Source organism: Haliotis cracherodii, unplaced genomic scaffold (genome assembly GCF_022045235.1).
Source record: "Haliotis cracherodii isolate W230 unplaced genomic scaffold, xgHalCrac1.p SCAF_8, whole genome shotgun sequence".
NCBI classification, from domain to species: domain Eukaryota; kingdom Metazoa; phylum Mollusca; class Gastropoda; order Lepetellida; family Haliotidae; genus Haliotis; species Haliotis cracherodii.
In genome coordinates, this window is record NW_027266341.1 from 27347249 (window position 1) to 27366047 (window position 18799).

Below are 18799 nucleotides of genomic sequence, written 5' to 3' on the forward strand. Positions count from 1 at the left end.
AGACCAAACTCGTGTAAATCTTTTAAAATGCCATGCTTCCAGGTAGTGCCGTAAGCTTTCTCAAGATCGAAAAATATTGACACTACATGTTGTTTGTTGACAATAGCATTTTTCACAAAAGATTCCAATCGTACTAAATGATCAACAGTACTTCGATTTTTTCGAAAACCACAATGGATATTTGTTAGTAGACTATTGGTTTCTAAGAACCAAACTTATCTATTGTTTGCCATTCGCTCCATCGTTTTACAGACACAAGCGGTTAAACATATAGGACGGTAATTTGAGGGATCTGTATGATCCCGACCAGGCTTTGGGATAGGGACTACAATGGCATTATGCCACGAAGGAGGAAAATTCCCCGACGTCCATATTTGGTCAAATATATCTAAAAGTGTTTCTAGACATGATTTAGGCAAATGTTTCAGGAGCTGATAGTGAATATTGTCAGCACTAGCCGCTGTATCATGAGCTTGCCCAAGGGCAGTATGTAGCTCATGGAAGGAAAACACCTCATTATAGTCTTCCCCGTTATCAGAATTAAAATTACCATTTTTCTTTTCCTGCTGTTTCTGATATTTTACGTATTCGGGGACATAATCATACGATGACGAATGTTTTGCCAATATTTCACCAAGTTTATTGGCAACGTCTAATTTATCAGTTAATAACTGATCACCTTCCTTATGATGGTGAACAGAAGACTTTGCCTTTAATTTTTTGTATCATGTTCCATACCTTGGAAACAGGAGTACAGCGGAAGTACTTTTCCGCTTTCTTCCTACACTTCCGTGCCTGTTTACATTCGTAAGTAAAACACGGTTTGCGAATATGAGGATTAGATCTCTCACGTGAACGTTAGGAAAAATGATTCCTACTGTCCTGTACAGACAGAGTAACCTCCATGTCAAGAGGTTCAAAGGAGTTATGGAGAGATAGCACTGGGGTCGAGGCTGCAAGAGATGTTTGTCTTGTACTTAATTTCTTTCTTTCTTTATTGTTTAAATGAGCTGGGTTTGGTTCTGGTTTTTTGGTTGTTTCTGGAACAACTGTGTTAGGCTGACTGATAGTCAGAGTCGCAGTCTGAGTGTCAGTCTGGGTTGCAGTCTAGGTTGATGAACAGGTCTGATATTCGGATGTTTGCCGACTGATTCCAACGGTATTAATGGGCTGATCAGAATGGACCCATGAGAGATCTGTTTGGCATGTGATTGACTCAGTGGTAACTGATACAGGTGCAGAACGGGTAACTGCAGCAGATTAATTTAGAATTGGTTGATTCGTTGATTGTTTATTGAACTACTTTCTTGCCTCTGCAAAAGAAATGTTTTCATACTTCATTTTATTGATTTTTGATTCCAGTTGCCATAGAGGACTTGACTTGGTAGAAGACAAATGTTGGCCACCACAGTTAGCACAAACGATGTCCTCCTCACAGTCTCTACTCTCATGGCTGCCAGCACAACGATGACATTTTACAGGTTCATCACATGATTTAGAACCATAACCAAAGGTTTGACATTTAAAACATCGGAGCGGATTTGGGATATACATATCCACTCCGATATTAACGAAACCAGCTTTGGAACAGGTACGTATTTGTCTTGCTGACAACATCATCTTTGGTTTTGGTGAAACGTTTAACAACGTAACACCTTGATCATCAAGTTCAGCAACAATTTCCTGTTCCGACATATCAGACAGACATCGAGCTCTGTCCCGAACGGACAGAGCAACATCAACATTGGCAAACTGAGTAATTGATAAAAGATTCAGAGATTGCTGTCTCCTGCAGAACACACAAGTAGTGAGCCAGACCGGAGAGGGGCCCAGCTGGTTCGGCACATGACAGAATATTGGAGACATATAGAATTCGGAGGTTGACATGACCAGATTGGCCCATGAGCCACTGCCTTCTGGCATAGGACTCTAGGCAATATTTACATATGCATAAGTATATGATCAAATTTCATCGTGAAATGATTTGATTTATATACTCACACTCAAATGAAACGCAAGTCGAGCATGCCTCGAGTATGCCAGTATACATGTTATTTATTTTCAACAGTAAAGACCAGAAATACTAATAGGGCAAGATTGACTAAAATTTGACTGAAGACAGTTTAATGGATTAAAAGTCAGATGACATTATTGTTTCTTTTCAAATGTTAAGGTCTTACAGTTTCGGGTCAATACCCAAAATGTCAGTCAATACCTAGTGTGACCACCATTAGCATTGATCACTGCCACATATCTCCTGTACGTTGAGTGGATCAGACGATTTCTGAAGGCCCTAGGGATCCTCCTGCTCACAACCAGAGCAGTTGTGCGTTGTGCATCGGCAGTTGTAGGGACTGGGCGCACATTGTGCAGACGCCTTTGAACCTCATCCCACAAGTGTTTGATGGGGTTCAGATCAGGGCTGAGGGCTGGCCACGGTAGAACACGGATGTTGTGTTGTTGAAGAAAGGCTATGGTAGCTCTGGCAACATGGGGACGAGCGTTGTCCTGCTGGAAAATGTGTTGTTGATGTTGTGCAAAAAATGGAAAAACGTGGGGTCTGATCACTTGGTCGATATACCGCTGAGCAGTTACGCCGTGTCCCCCACCTTGACCAACATTTAGAAAGTACATGGGTCCAAGTCTCGCATTAAGTCCAATCCCTGCCCATATCATGACGCTAGGTCCACCCAGTGGATCCCTTTCCACAACGTTTCTGTCAGCGAAGCGATCACCTCGACGCAGCCAAATTCTGACTCTTCCGTCTGCATGGGAGACACAAAAGCGACTTTCATCAGAGAAGATGACACCAATTGCGATGACCCTGTGCCCACTGAAGTCGTGCTTGTCGATGCCGTGGTTGGAGAACAGGACGACGTACTGGTTGGCGACATCTGAGGTTGCTGGAACCGGTGTCGATTATGTGTTCCTATGGTCTGTCGAGCACTTTCACTTGCAGTTAAGAACGGATGTCGCTGGTGTTGACGGGTAATCTGCCGATCTTGTCGAGGTGTGGTGACCCTAGGACGACCGCTCCGAGGAAGGTCATCTGTGGTCTCTGTAGCATTGTATCGATGTAGGAGACGGTAAATTGTGGTTATGTTAACGTTGAAATGACGGGCAACATCTTTGACAGACTCTCCAGCTTCCAAACGTCCGATAGCCTGGTTTCTCTGAATTTGAGTTAGGCGAGGCATTGTTGGCCAAGGAGTGGTAGGTCCAAGAATCGGCCACAGTTTTATACCCACTACAGTTCGTGACAGTTTGTGCATTTTCGATTTCGCGAGAAATGGGTGCATGATACTCACATATTCATTGAAATGGTGCGTTTTGGCGATTCGTATTTTATGTTGCATTTTTACTCGGGGCTTCCAAAATGCAACCAAAATTATTGACAACACCATCAGGCTTCATTCGTATCAAGTTATGGTTCCGTGTTTGTTACCTATTTGCTTAAAACCACTTGCGTTTCTTTTGCGTGTGAGTATATGTCTGAGGTGACACTAGTCCATGCACAGGGCATGGCGGGACCAGCCGATTGATAGAATCGGGCCCATTCTATCACCCGTCTAGGTGAAGTTAGGGTGAAAGTGGTGTGTTTGGCAAAAGGAACACCGGTTCCTGGCTCCAGTGCCCTCAACCACCAGACTCCCTTCCTCCATTGACAGAAGGGCGCAACCCACGGCAAACAGGTTGCCCAATTTTGTCGCCTCATACATTGGGGTGCTGTGGAGCATTCTACCCCGAGTCCACACTGGGGAAGAGCTATTAGCGTTACCCAGCACTCACCACGGGAGGTTGCTCTTCACGAGTGCCGACATTGGCTATGAGCAATGTTGGGTCAGTTACCCAGTTTGGGACCATAACGTGTTAAAATGGGCGAGGGATATTGATGACTTCGTTGACTATACGCTTGTTTAGTTATTGTTTCTTGTATTGGTCATTTGTTTGCATAAAAAAACAAAGAAACACACTGATTTTACTTTCCATTTCATATGGATGCGACCATGGTGGATCTTGTGTGGGTAAACAATGTATGCTTCTTCAAGAACATTCAACTCTTAACTCATTACATACAGAATTGCACATTTACTTGTGGTTACTTTACAGACAGCTGCCGGGGGGAATATGTCATCTTTCTGATGACTCTTGTATTGCTTTGTCTCAAAGTTTAAAAAAATAATTTTTCGTAGTGTTCTTTGCAAGTCCTGCATTTTGATAGCTGAATTGGTCACGTGTTATTGCATTCATTTCCAAATGAATGTAAAAAACATTAAGCCACGCTCACCGAAGCAAACTAGTTTTATTACTACGGGGTGTTAGGGCATCCCAAGATAACAGTAAAGGGAATTCTCTTTCTGCTCACGTGTATCGTCATACAAAGGACATATAACGAAATTTATGCATATTCATTGTTCAAACTACCATGTGAGACCGAGGGCCTTGAAGGACTTAAACAGTAAACGTGCAGACTCGCTCGCCTGTTTTGGTTCCGCTCGCCTTGGTTCAACAAATTTCATGTCTTCGGGTTTCATTTCTAGCCCGCATTTTTCCAGCTGTCTCTTCCCGAAGTATTGTTCAGACCTGGCGGTAACTGACCTCGTCATTCGGAACAGCTACGTTCTCCCGGACATATTTGTTCTGGTTCATTAGTCGGATCGGGACTGTTGCGGTTCTGACTGTTATAGGTCCTATAAACTTTGTTTCGATACTACTCTCCGTTGATCATCTTTCCGAGGCAAGGGAGTTAACTGACTATAAAAGTCCAGTTTCCACCCTTGCCGAACTAGGCTGGAATTATGGAGTTACATTATGGCTGGACTAACGAGTCTATGCGTAGTCCAATCAAAATCGCGCACCGAAATCGAAATCCGGTTCTTATACTGTTGTGTAGATTTCGGTCGATTGCAGGATTTGCAAAGCATGTGAACCGTCAACTGGTTGTCACCAGATATTTTCTGTATCTTTTCATGTTTTTAATCAAGGTGCTCACGTGATTTGATGCATTTCGCGATGTAAGACATGTTTTATCACGATATAGAACTTGATTATCGATCAGATCGTCCTGACTGGGCGCCACCATTTTGTGTGAAGCAAACGTAAGTGATACGAGATGTGGAATCTGATTGGTCCATAGGAGAGGCTTAGAAGTGACATAAGTGGCAACAGACACTGGTGGCGCTACGAGCCCAGTAATTCCAGCTTTGTTCGGCAAGGGTGGAAACTGGACTTTTAAAGTCACTTAACTCTCTTGCCTCTGGAAGATGCCGTTGATTGACTACTGACTTTGTGGGCGTGTCAAGTTATGTGCATAAATTAAACAACTAACTGATTCATGTCACGCCACTGTATGTATTCCTACACCTGGACTGTTTATCAATGACGTCATTTTGTCTGCTCTGATATATATAACTGTTTTGGGTTAAACTATTGTAGATAAAACATGTTTTCGTTGTCGAATTTAATTATAAGCATTGAGTTGCAATAATTCTCGTCAACAAATAGATTGTAACACAACTTGCAAAGTGGTTTATCCGTATTTCTAAGGTTGTATCCATCAACTTGGACAGGGCGCGTTTGACATTTCCTTGTTACAAGTGGGTAAGTGAGTATGGTTTAACGCCGCTTTTAGCAATATTACAGCAATATCACGGCGCGGGGCACCAGAAATAGGCTTCACACATTGAACACATGTGGGGAATCGAGCCCGGGTCTTCGGCGTGACGAGCGAACGCGTTAACCACTGGGCTACCCGATCGCCCCTCCTTATTACAAAAAGGGTAAACCACGAAGAGGGTGTATCAAATTCATCCGGAGGCAAATCTTAAATCGGAATTCAATACTCAGACATTTACCAGCATCTTCATTTTTATTAATACTGTTTAAAGTTTTAAAGACATGTTCATTACAATAATGTTCGTTCGGCAATTTCATTAAATATGTTTACATCCAAGCACATCCACAGCTACAAGACAGGTTAGGTGAGAGGTGAGGTGAAATGGGGTTTGACGTCGCGTTCAAGATTATTGCACTTATATAGCGATGTGCATGCACCTGTGTGTGTTTGTGTGGCTGCTTGTACTAGTCCGGACTGATGCCGATTTATATGGCTAGCCCGCATTTTAACATGGATACCCAACTAAGATACAGTATTCTGACTTCCGGGCGACCAGTCCTTGTTTTAGCCCCTTAATGTCGAGCGCAAGACAGGGTAATAACAAGTAGCATATTTTAATGTCTTTTGGTATGACGCGGCCGGTATATAGTAGAGCTCTACTTGTAATTGACTGTGACACTATGTAATCGCGGCCACGTACGCGTCTGACATTGTACGTCAGCTTTCAGTGACTTTGGATCACTTTGTTCTATCTTTCTCGTGATCATGTGATCACAGTTTATATATTAATTGCATATTTGTCATGGAGTAGTGAAACTTGCCACTTCTACGTTTGTAAATCACCGGTTATTTACCCATAAGGTAATTATTTAGATTGTGATAAATTTGTCTGATAATATGTAACTTAAATGTGATTTATTGGATTATCTTGTCATTGTGAGACAAGATGTGCTACAATTTCATCAACTTTAAGTATTTGTGTTATGTAAATTAAACGTAACCATGTTTAAGTTGTGTTCATAATAAAGGTGTGATTGAATGTAGCTATTAGTTTTTTCACATGTGAAATAAAATTTGACATGTCTAAGTTAGTTTAGAGTTTAGAGTTACATTAGTTACCTTAGTCATTAAGGGTACCCTACTGGTTGGTGATCACTATATTACCGTATCTATCGTGCCTTAGTTACTGTACTTAATAATATTACAAGTGACCTTGACATTGCTACCCCCATCGTAGACTACAACTGTGAGCACCCTGGCGAAGTTTATGTGCATCAACGTCACTACCCAGACAGTTGTTGTACGACCAGGAGCACTGCTATGCGAGCTTCAACCCATCACGTTTAAAGGACTGATGCCATTGGAGTCAGAAGATGAGAAGCGCTTGCTTGAACATCTTAATGTAGAGCAGAAGAGCATATCTCAAGAGGAACAGGACTTAGGACTTGGAGTCATCCACAAGTTCAAGGACATATTTTTCCAAGGGAGATGATGACTTGGGACACAGTTCTGCTGTAAGACATTGCATCGACTTGACCAACGACATTCCATTTAAGCAACGCCAAAGAAGAATACCTCCTGCCTTGTATGAAGTTCATAGCCACCTTCAACAACTGTTGTCAGCCGGAGTGAAAAGGGAATCACATAGCCCATGGTCATCCAGCGTTGTTCTTGTGCGCAAGTGATAGAAAACTTAGGATGTGCGTGGATTATAGCCAGCTGAATAACCGTTCATTGAAGGACTCGTATGTGCTTCCTCGAGTTGAAGAGATGTTGGATTGTCTCGACGGCATGAAATATTTCTCTGTCCTTGATATGAAGTCCAGTTACCATCAAGTTGAACTCCAAGAAGAACACAATCGAAGTAGACCCGGAGAAGATCAACACGATTAGAGACTGTCCTACACCGACAAGTTCTGGAGAAGTTAGAAAGTTCCTTGGCTTCACAGGATATTATAGAAAATTTGTACAGGGTTTCTCCAAGTTTGGGAAACCCCTCTCAGAGCTGATGCCTAAGACGAAAGGCAAGAAACATCGACCACGACAGGATCTGATGACTGTCATGTCTTGGGCCAAGCATGACGTTGAAGCAACTAGTCTGTAGTTGGTACAATTATTAAAATCACTCATGTTTTGTGAATACGTGTCACGTTTGCTTCTTTCCACATGTCAGGAAATACAGCATTTCGAATAGATAAATTAAATAGTTCAGTAACATATGGGGATTAGCTCTTGGTGGTCATTTTGATTAATCTGTTTCCAATACGATCAGGTCCAGTTGTTTTAGTAACATCGACAGATAACAAGACATCACACACCTCTACCTGAGAGAAAACTATGTCGCTTAGTGTGTATTGTAGATTGTAGTCTGTTAAAACAGAGGGACTATCTGGTTTGTCAACATGTGCCTGTTCACAATAATACTCATTAAAAAGATTTCAACATCTGTATCATAAACAGTATCATAAACAATCATTGGCGGAAAGGAAGCCATGGTCTTATATCTATGGTAATTCTTAAGAAGATGCTACCATTTTTTTACTTCCACATGGACTATGAATTCTGTTGTCTATTTGACTTGCATGGACAATCACTGCAAGTCATTCTTGCACTAACATGTGCAAATACTGGACAGAGGTCGCTGCAAATAGGATGGTGAAAATAAAATCAGTTAATGTGCTGAAATGAGACGTGATTCTTGTTGGCTCTGAAATTATCTGCCTTAGACCATGCGTGTCCTCAAAATTTAAGACAGCTGCCTTCATATTTCCAAGATAATCAATATTCATATTAAAATCACCTGTAATTATCGTGATCATAATAAGGTCGATATCATATTAACAAATTCATTCGATATATCATTCTACCATGACACAGAAGAATGCTTGATTCTGATTAGTCAAAATAAGATTAAAATCAGGTATCTAAAACCATTCTATACTAAATTAACATGCCTTGCGTATGAAATCCTCGATGTATCGATGGCCAACGCACAGCCATACATACTCACAGCCATAGCCTTCAGTCTCGGACGTCTCTGCCACCTGACTCAGCTCCTCACTGTGCTAGGCTAAATTATTTTTTCATTTTTCCCCTTTGAATTTCTATTTCATTTTAACTTTCATGTAATTAGTTTAGGCGAATGCAAGGGGGAAGAGAGTTGTCTGCAATCTCGAACCAATCTGATTGAACACACCTAAATTCATCTCGAAAAAAGTTAGTCAGTCGTAAACCTTTTCCCAATTCTAGAATTGCATTCCCAAAGACATATACCAAAAATATAAATGTCACTACGTTGGGGGGAGGGGTTAGGGGTGGGGGATTTTCAAGATTGTTGTAACAGCCGCTTGCACACTGATGACTGATGATATCATTGTAAAACATCATTGTCGATCGGAATATGCCGTTGATTCCGTGGCTAGAATGAACAGACAGCGCCTTACAGGGGGCACATGATAGCCATGTGGTCAAAAGTCAAAAGGCTGAATGTGCACGACATGCCAAATGTGTGGGAAGGACCGTACTTCTCACAGCAAGTACATGTATCAACGATCGACTGACAAATAATCATAAGTATCCCAGTCATGTGTTTAACGGTACACCAAGGGAACGTGCCATATACATACATGTGGCCAAAATATATACACAGTTTTAGTTCCAGTGTTTATTTATGATTATTTATGACAATACCCTGTGCTGAACAATCGATCTATGTGATCTGAAACTCTCAAATATTCGCAAATATCCACAGCAGTTGTGACTGGATACCTATCTCCTATTAAGATACTGAGGGGGCGGTCGGGTATCCTAGTGGTTAAAACGTTTGCTCGTCAGCCCTGAGACCCGAGTTTGATTCCCGTCATGGGCATAATGTTAGAAGCCTATTTCTTGTGTACCTGGAATATTGCCAACAGCGGCGTAAAACCACACTCACTCACTCACTCACTCACTAAGATACTGCGGTACAACTCGAGCAACATCATGGCGTGGCGTTATCGTGCTTAAACGTCACTCCAGGGTCGTTCTGTTGCAAAAACGGTAAAGCCGCCATTTGCAAAATCTCGTCTCGGTGCCTCACAGCATTCAAGTTCCCCTCAATCACAATCATTGGCGTCCTTTGTTGCAACTGTTATATCACCCCAGATCATAACGCCTTATCCTGAAAACGATCCCCTTCCAGAACACATGGCCTGGTGTAACGTTCACCCCTGCGCCTGTAGACACGTGTCCTGCCGACAGCTCGGTGAATCAAGTTTATCCTGGTTCAAGTCGCAAATCGCAACATTAACCATCGCAATGAAAAGCCAGGGGCTCAAAGAAACGGCTCTCACGACCTGCATGTATGACCGTGTTGATCCTTGTTCAAGTGTAGTATGGCTGGATAAATGCTCTATGTTATAATGCGACTATAACATCAGGAGGTCTGCTATTGAAAATTTTACATTTTACATTCACTGGTGGGCAGAGACGAAAAGCTCCTTTATCAAAAGAAACACCTTCGAATCTGACAAAGAGACGTTTTTAGTTATGGATATGTAAGAGTCACAACAGAAATGTGTTGTCATCTAAAGCATTGACACCAGATCAAGGTAACGTAGCCCGACTTACTCGTAAGACATGTTTTTTTTAAACGCGCCAGTCGTCAATCACATAAATATACATTCCACGCCGATAACAACCCATCAACGTCGACGCTGTCTAGACACACATTCACATAAAGTTTTTTTTGTGAATGAGGTTTTTATAGCTTGAATTAAAATTTTGTTTTGTTTTATAGCTTGAATTATTATTTTTTGGTTTTTGGTACTTGTTATTTTCTCAGTTACTTCTTAATATTTAGTTTTGGCTAGCATCGGCGGTTGACATTTCATCGGTATTTCATTGACACGGGAGAAGCGTTACTTGTCCCACATGTGATAACCGTAAGTAGTGGAGGATAAAAGAAAAAACGGTGTCAGAAAACAAACACACTTACTTCTGTAGGCAATTTGTGTGAGTTGTGGGTGCTGATTGAAGGGAAGTAACTCTTCCAGTACTTAAGAAGCTGGTTTCAGTTATACGGAAATTCGTTTATACGGACGAATTGTGAAATGACGCAAGTGTCCGTATAAACGAGGCCCGACTGTACATGCTTACCCTTTACGCGAACACCATTCACTCCCTTGATGTATTAAATAACAGTTGTATTTTATGTGAGCTTCTTTCACTCCAAATCCTCAGATTTTGCTTCACTAATATATTTTACATAAATTTCATAAACCAGGATATGATGTTGATGTTGATCTAAAATAATGTTATGTCTCTATGGCACATATCATGATTTATGATCAATCTGGGAATATTGAAATTTAACAAATCCTTAACATACAGTAAACAATATCCCTGCAAATTAGAATGTAAGTATGTCTCCAATAGATATTTTGCAAACATAAATACACATGGTCAATGATATTACCCACATGTACATACATATATCCAACTTTACAAGATATTCTGTGACCCAAGATGAATTCTTTATCCATATCCTTAGAAAATCAGTAAAGGTTTCCCTGCAATGTCAACCATACTGAAAAGATTTCTATGAATATAAGTATCTACATTCAGTGTTGACTCAAGTCCGAAACATCCCAAAAGACAAAGACTAATTACTATGAATATGAACATATATGATGACTACATTACCAAGTTTCTTGTCAAATTCATTTCATATTTTGAAATTGTAGGTAAAATTGGGCTCTTATCATAGTTGTCCTTTCTGAACTAAAGTTTAAAAACATATGAAAACAAATTGCACATAATATATATTTCAGGTGTTCATGATGGATTCCTGCTGGGTGACTCTGGGTACCCCTGTAGACGATACCTGATGACTCCCTACCACAACACTGGCAATATCAGACACAGAACCAGATATAATTATTCTCTGTGCAGAACACGTGTTCTGATTGAACAAACTTTTGGTATTTTAAAGAGACGATTTCCTTGTCTATCTTTTGGACTGAGAACCAATCCAACCAGAGCATGCAAATATGTTCTTTCCTGTGCAATTTTACATAATATAGGAATTTTGAAACAGGATATAGTAATTAATCATGTAGATGAGTTGACAGTTTGGGTCCAGATCAGCAGCAGCAGTTTCGGAGAAATGATGGTTTTGGCATAAGAGACCACATTGCCCAGAGTTACTTCAGTTAAAAAAAAAAACCACAACCTAAATCAGTCTACCAGGTGGGCACAGTAGAGACAATTTAAGGATAACAACTTCTTCATTTACTGAAAAGGTGACATTTCTGAATAGATCCTTATACCGTTGTCAATCAAGGCTGAATAATGACCATGGTGCAGAATACTTATTGTTGATGGAGGATTAACAGTATGAACAAATGAATATGTCACAGAGATTAACAAGAGTAGTTTAAACAACAACAACAGGAGAATGATACTGTAAGATCAAGATGGCCAGAGAACACATGAAGAGTTGTTATCCATAAATTGTATGAAACAATTTAATAGGTGGGCACTAATTATGAAAGATGGCATGACATTAAGGGCACATTATTCAATGAAAAATGGGTCAATTTGTCTAATTTGCAGGATTGTTAATTTTTGTTTCAGCTGAGCCAATTTTGTCTGCTCTTTTATGAGTATCCCGCTTTCCTGTATTCTCTGGAGCTCCTGCCTAAAAATGTCCTCCTCTGTAGTTAAATTAGTTTGTGGTTCGGGGATGTTGCTGTTTGACAAGAAGTCCTCTACCCCCAGGCTGGCCATGTTAATGTCCAATGGTACTGCTGCTGATAAAGCAACCTCGCCTGTGTCCACTGATCCTGAAATATGTAAATACAAAACTGTTATTACACATAATTCTGTTGTGATTCCGTAACCAAAACATTGAAAATGCTGCATATATACACACACCTATGTAACTGACACATGATGTAACATGTAATTAGTTCAGTGAAATATTCCAATGAATTTGAGTTAACATACAGGCTCCATACAAACAGATTGAAATATTTCCCATGTAGGATATTTCTATAATTCATTAAGATATACATATATACATGTATTTGGACCCTGCACTGACACCTCTCTCTGTGTGTGTGTGTGTGTGTGTGTGTGTGTGTGTGTGTGTGTGTGTGTGTGTGTGTGTGTGTGTGTGTGTGTGTGTGTGTGTGTGTGTGTGAATATAATATAAAATTCACAATGAGAAGATTAAGTTGAAGTATCTTTGAATTAGATAAGAAAAATATGAAATTGGTAATAAAGGGTAATGAGATTCTTATTAAAAAGTTAAACTATCCCATTGTGTTGATCACACATATAATACCTCTAGCATAACTATGTGACATGGTTTATTGTGACAATGTGACATCTTATGAACATGTAAGTTCAATTTTACCTTCAGTATCTATGCCCCCTTCAATACCACATAGACTTGGTCTTCCCTCCATATTGTCCAGCACCAACTGCTCTGGCAGGGTTGGTGAGGCTGGACAAGGACCACCACCTGTTTGGGGTCGCACTGCAGCACTCCTCTTTGCCTTTGCTAATAATATTGAAAAAATATTTCCAACAAAATAAACAGTTTCATATTCTAGGAATAAACTGTCTTCCAAATGTCTTAAGGATAATTTGTTGACTTGTATATAGAATAATTTATTCTAAAAAGCTGATGAAATCATAAAATTTCCTAACAGTTGTTTCCGTATCAAAATCAATGAAGATAACATTATCCAATATTAATGGTTATTGGTAAAGTATTACAGCCATAAATCCTAATATAATTGTTTAAAAAAAAGTCAGATACTGATTATTTTGTCACAAATGAATTTTTTTATAATCTGTATGCTCTGGTTGGATGGTCAGTAGGTTGGACTGACAAATAGATAGATAGTATATGGGATGTAGTTTTGTGTAAAATTTAATATTTAATTACCTTTCTGCTTAATATTCTGATATTTCTTTTTCACTTCTCCAATTGACCGATTTCCGGAAGTGCCTCTTCTGTAAGAATAATCCAATATGGAAAATGAAAAATAATCATAACAATGGAGGATACTGAAGTATTTCTTCAAGATAAATATAACATTTCAATTCATAAAACTTTTCATTGATTATTACTTTATAAATGTAATTGTGATCTTAACATGCTCAAGGTTATTAACTTGTAGGAAAGATGTATTCAACAGCATTCAGAAGAACCAAGTATCCCCCGGTAGTCAATTTACCTGTCAAACCATCATCTCTAATTATGATAAGTATTAATTTAAGAATAGGAGGGTGAATGTTGCTGGCCATTGGTTGATGTCAATAACACAAAAATAAACATGAAATTTGATTGCAACATGTGTTTGCATTATTTTTTCAAATTATGATGGCCTTGCCTCATCTGTAAATATAGTCTGTAACAAGTATAATGATATTGCCTCCTGGTTTTTGCGAGAGGGAGAAAAAGCAAGGACATAAGGTAGTCCACTGCTGTACACCCGTATACATCAGCTGTAAATCAGCTGTCAAACGACGTAGCATTGCATAACAGATGACCGCAAATGTCGTTTCGAAGACCATAGGAACAGTATATATCTTTACAAGGGTAGGACGTGGATACAAATTTTGCATGCCAAGATAACTTTCGATCTGTAAATTTGCAGTAAGTCAGTGTTTAACTCACGAGTTTAGTATCCTTGAAATCTCTTCCCAAAGCCTCGTCTTTCGCTGTCCGGTACGCTGACATCCGTCCAGCTTACCAAACAGAATTCCCTCCCTTTTCGATACCTCCTCCACCAACAGCACCTCTTCTTCTCTAGACCAGTTTACCTTTCGTTTCTTGTCATCCATGGTTGACAGCTAACGCAGACGACATGTCACACGCGACACGCGACACGCGACAGCTGTGTTTACAAACAACACGAATTTCGCATCTCCATTCACTGAAGAGTTCCAATGATTACCGTAGTACGGTTTAACGTGCGCGCGTCCCTATGGCGACGGTCTTAAACTTAGACTTAGCTAAGATTTTGCTGAGACCGTTTCAAGATCCAGTCTTAGAGCGAATCTTAGCTAAGCAAAATCTTAAAAACTTACGACAAAATTCGTGCTTAGCAAAATTTGAGCTAAGACCACTTTCATGATCCCGGGCCCAGGTGTCAGAAGCATTGTGCCACGCCGTTGAAATTTTTTCAAAAGTCTCTTTGTACAAAGTTCTGAAGTTTCCCACAATTTGAACAGACAGGAGTTCGTTTTTGAGAGGACGTCATCATCCCACCAGAAGGTTTCTCAACTAATTTCTTACAAGATTTCTTACTAATTTCTTACAAGATTTCTTACTAATTTCTTACTAATTTCATATTAATTTCTTACAAGAGACTTCTGACTTCTTATACCCCCGTTCTCTGCTGTGGAACTGTTCACTGCTTGTCTAGTTGAGGTGATGATCTAGTGTTACTTATATATTGTGGAACAGCAATCACGTGTACAGATGCGTATCAAACAGAAATATGTTCCTTGTTATGTGGACACACAGGAAAGAAGTGACGTTTTCCCGCCTTGCGCATGTGTAGTTGCGTTTCCTGGAAGATCAGGGTTTCCCTCACAACTATTCATAAACAATTATAGTGTGGTCCTCAGCAAAAACAGGATTTTTTTGGCTATGATGTAATACAGATAGGGTACTCGAATGTGCATGTGCAAGTTCAGTCTATTCTGAAAACTTAATGTAGAAATGCCTGTGTCTGTGTCGGTCAATCTTCCCGAGGCAAGAGCGTCCGCTAGCCTTTTTGTCAAAGTTTTGTTTCCACCCTTGCCACACCAAGCCCACTTTCCTGTGCTAAATATGATTGGACTATTACACCTATCGATAGTCCAATCGGAGAAAGAACATTTCACAATATCAACATCCACATATGGCACACCTTCATATGAAAGTGGGGGCGGTCGGGTAGCCTAGTGGTTAGAGCGTTGGCACGCCACGCTGAAGACCCGGGTTCCATTCCTGACATGGGTACAATGTGTGAAGCCCATTTCTGGTGTCCCCAGCCGTGATATTGCTGGAATATTGCTAAAAGCGGCGTAAAACCATACTCACTCACTCACTCATACGAAAGTGAATGATCCCTGCCTGTCTTTGTTGACATGAACATGTCTTTTTTCATCTCTTAAACCCAACGACTGCCTCTGTTGTTGTGTCAGGGATGAAATCGCAAATGTTTTCGTTATCTGATAGACTAAGTCGTCGCCTATGGTAGTCACCATCATTGTGAAACAATATGAGATAGGAACAGCGACCTGATTGGATATCACGTTGTCATTACAAGAACAACTAGTGCGCCAGGCGCCAGGGTCGAGCCAAGAAAAGTTGGCCTTGGTGTGGCAAGGGTGGGTAGAAACTAGGCTTTGACATAGGCTCGTGAACGTTTGCCTCCGCAAGATGCTAGCTTTGACATAGGCTAGTGGACACACTTGCCTCCTGAAGATGGTATCGGTGATGCTCATCAACGTTCGGAATGTCTCTTTGCATGTTTGAGTGCTATATATCCACATGCAGAGGGTTTGGGCGTCATTTGCATTAGATTTTCATAATCCAGCAGGTATCCCCATACCAGGACAAAATGAACAGAAAACTGATATCAAAGAAAACTGAAGACCTAGTTTTACATTCTTAATTTGCATTTTATTAATCATACAGAAGTTGATTGTTTTCAACTACATTGCAATGGGAACTTACTTCACAGAACATACAGATATCAACTTCATAAATAAGAAATCTGGACTTATTCTCAAACAAAATTGAGCCCTTCAACATTGCATATTTTAGAGCTGGTATCATGTCAATACATGTCCTCACCTCTGGGGAACAAACCTGTCTCCAATGTGTTAGATTATTGTACAGAGAATTATCCAATGACACCATAGTCCAAACAAGTGTTCTGTTCTAAATCTACTACATGATATATCAGCACTAACACAATCGTATCAATACGTCATTGGTCCAGCAATGACATTTTACAGAAACTATAGATTATCTTGTTATCTGTAAAGCACCATAACTTATCATGTGAAATAACATAAATAACTGGTTCATAGGCACTTAATTGTTTCTACTTATTTCACAGACTTAATGTTAATAACATTGCAAGTATACAAACTTTGTTACCTGGGATCGGTTCCACATTATGGCTTCAATATAGTTCTAAAACTCATTTTGCTAAGCAGATCCCGTTATGATACCAGCCCTAACCCAGACTGACCACATTTGCCCCTCATAGTACAGATATACCAGCACTAACCCAGACCGACCAAACTTGCCCCTTACAGTACAGATAAACACAATAGGGGAACTTGGACTACTACCACAGAAAAATCCTGATGTTAATACATCTCAATATTTCAGTCCCCTTCTTACAGAACAGGAGTGAGTTGAGGTAAATGCCGCTTTCAGGCAATATTCCAGCGATATCACAGCGAGACTGAGCCCAAATAGGGAACTGAACCTCCATCTACAGCATGACAAGCAAACACCTCAACCACTGTGCTACCAAACCGCCCCATTTGATATCCATAGTACACAGAGCATGAAATGGTGAATACCATCACTACTGTGGAACTGTAAGCCTCCAGTCACACAATGTGCAGCAATGCTCCGGTGTGGACGGTGTTTACCATGTTCAAACCATTAAATGACTAATTCAGATTCTTGGATATCACCCTGAACAAATGGTCTGATTATTTCAAACATTGTTAACAAATGAATTTATTCAATTGTGAAAAAAATGCTATTTTAGTCATGAACATTAAACTACATGTCAATTATGCTTTCATATTTCCATGTAGGTTTCTTTTGACTTACCCAGATGGGACATCAGTAGGCATCTACTAACAGTGTTGTGTGCCACTTGGACAGATGGGACATCAGTAGGCATCTACTAACAGTGTTGTGTGCCACTTGGACAGATGGGACATCAGTAGGCATCTACTGTATAACAGTGTTATGTGCCACTTGGACAGATGGGACATCAGTAGGCATCTACTGTTTAACAGTGTTAACGGGGTATGTGCCACTTGGACAGATGGGACATCAGTAGGCATCTACTGTGTAACAGTGTTATGGGCCACTTGGACAGATGGGGCATCAGTAGGCATCTACTGTATAACAGTGTTATGTGCCCCTTGGACAGATGGCAAATCAGTAGACATACACTATATAACAGTGTTATGTGCCACTTGGACAGATGGGGCATCAGTAGGCATCTACTGTATAACAATGTTATGTGCCACTTGGACAGCTGGGGCATCAGTAGGCATCTACTGTATAACAGTGTTACCAGGGTATGTGCCAGTTGGACAAATGGGACATCAGTAGGCACTACTGTATAACAGTGTTACCGGGGTATGTGCCACTTGGACAGATGGGTCATCAGTAGGCATCTACTGAATAACAGTGTTATGTGCCACTTGGACAGATGAGGCATCAGTAGGCATCTACTGTATAACAGTGTTATGTGCCACTTGGACAGATGGGGCATCAGTAGGCATCTACTGTATAACAGTGTTATGTGCCACTTGGACAAATGGGACATCAGTAGGCATCTACTGTATAACGGTGTTACCGGGGCATGTGCCACTTGGACAGATGGGACATCAGTAGGCATCTACTGTATAACAGTGTTATTTGCCACTTGGACCGATGGAACATCAGTAGGCTTCTCCTGTATAACAGTGTTGTGTGCCACTTGGACAGATGGGGCATCAGTAGGCATCTACTGAATAACAGTGTTATGTGCCACTTGGACAGATGGGACATCAGTAGACATATACTGTATAACAGTGTTATGTGCCACTTGGACAGAAGGGGGAATCAGTAGGCTTCTCCTGTATAACGGTGTTATGTGCCACTTGGACAGATGGGACATCAGTAGACATCTACTGTATAACAGTGTTATGTGCCACTTGGACAAATGGGACATCAGTAGGGAGATGCAGTATAACAGTGTTACCGGGGTATGTGCCACTTGGACAGATGGGTCATCAGTAGGCATCTTCTGAATAACAGTGTTATGTGCCACTTGGACAGATGAGGCATCAGTAGGCATGCACTGTATAAGTGTTATGTGCCACTTGGACAAATGGGGCATCAGTAGGCATCTACTGTATAACAGTGTTATGTGCCACTTGGACAGATGGGAC

At 40.5% G+C, this 18799-nt stretch overlaps 1 protein-coding gene and 1 pseudogene across 1 annotated transcript; both read right to left on the reverse strand.

Annotated features, from left to right (window-relative positions):
* Positions 1 to 10987: 10987 nt before the first annotated feature.
* Positions 10988 to 14501, reverse strand: LOC139449826 (myb/SANT-like DNA-binding domain-containing protein 4). The gene is made up of 4 exons (XM_071231375.1): positions 14289 to 14501; positions 13554 to 13621; positions 13017 to 13163; positions 10988 to 12441 (listed from the first exon to the last, which is right to left on the reverse strand). Exons 1-4 carry the CDS (start codon positions 14453 to 14455, stop codon positions 12173 to 12175), a joined length of 651 nt encoding a protein of 216 aa, XP_071087476.1. The 5' UTR covers positions 14456 to 14501; the 3' UTR covers positions 10988 to 12172.
* A 1786-nt stretch (positions 14502 to 16287) lies between these two features.
* LOC139450892 (coagulation factor V-like) lies at positions 16288 to 18464 on the reverse strand (annotated as a pseudogene).
* Positions 18465 to 18799: the final 335 nt, after the last annotated feature.

Coding starts and splice junctions, on each gene's coding strand:
- LOC139449826 (XM_071231375.1), bottom strand. CDS start 14,455: ATGGATGACAAGAAACGAAAGGTAAACTGGTCTAGAGAAGAAGAGGTG. Junction 13,622..14,288: donor ATTTCAAGGATACTAAACTC/GTGAGTTAAACA, acceptor TTATTCTTACAG/AAGAGGCACTTCCGGAAATC. Junction 12,442..13,016: donor AGGGGGCATAGATACTGAAG/GTAAAATTGAAC, acceptor TACATATTTCAG/GATCAGTGGACACAGGCGAG.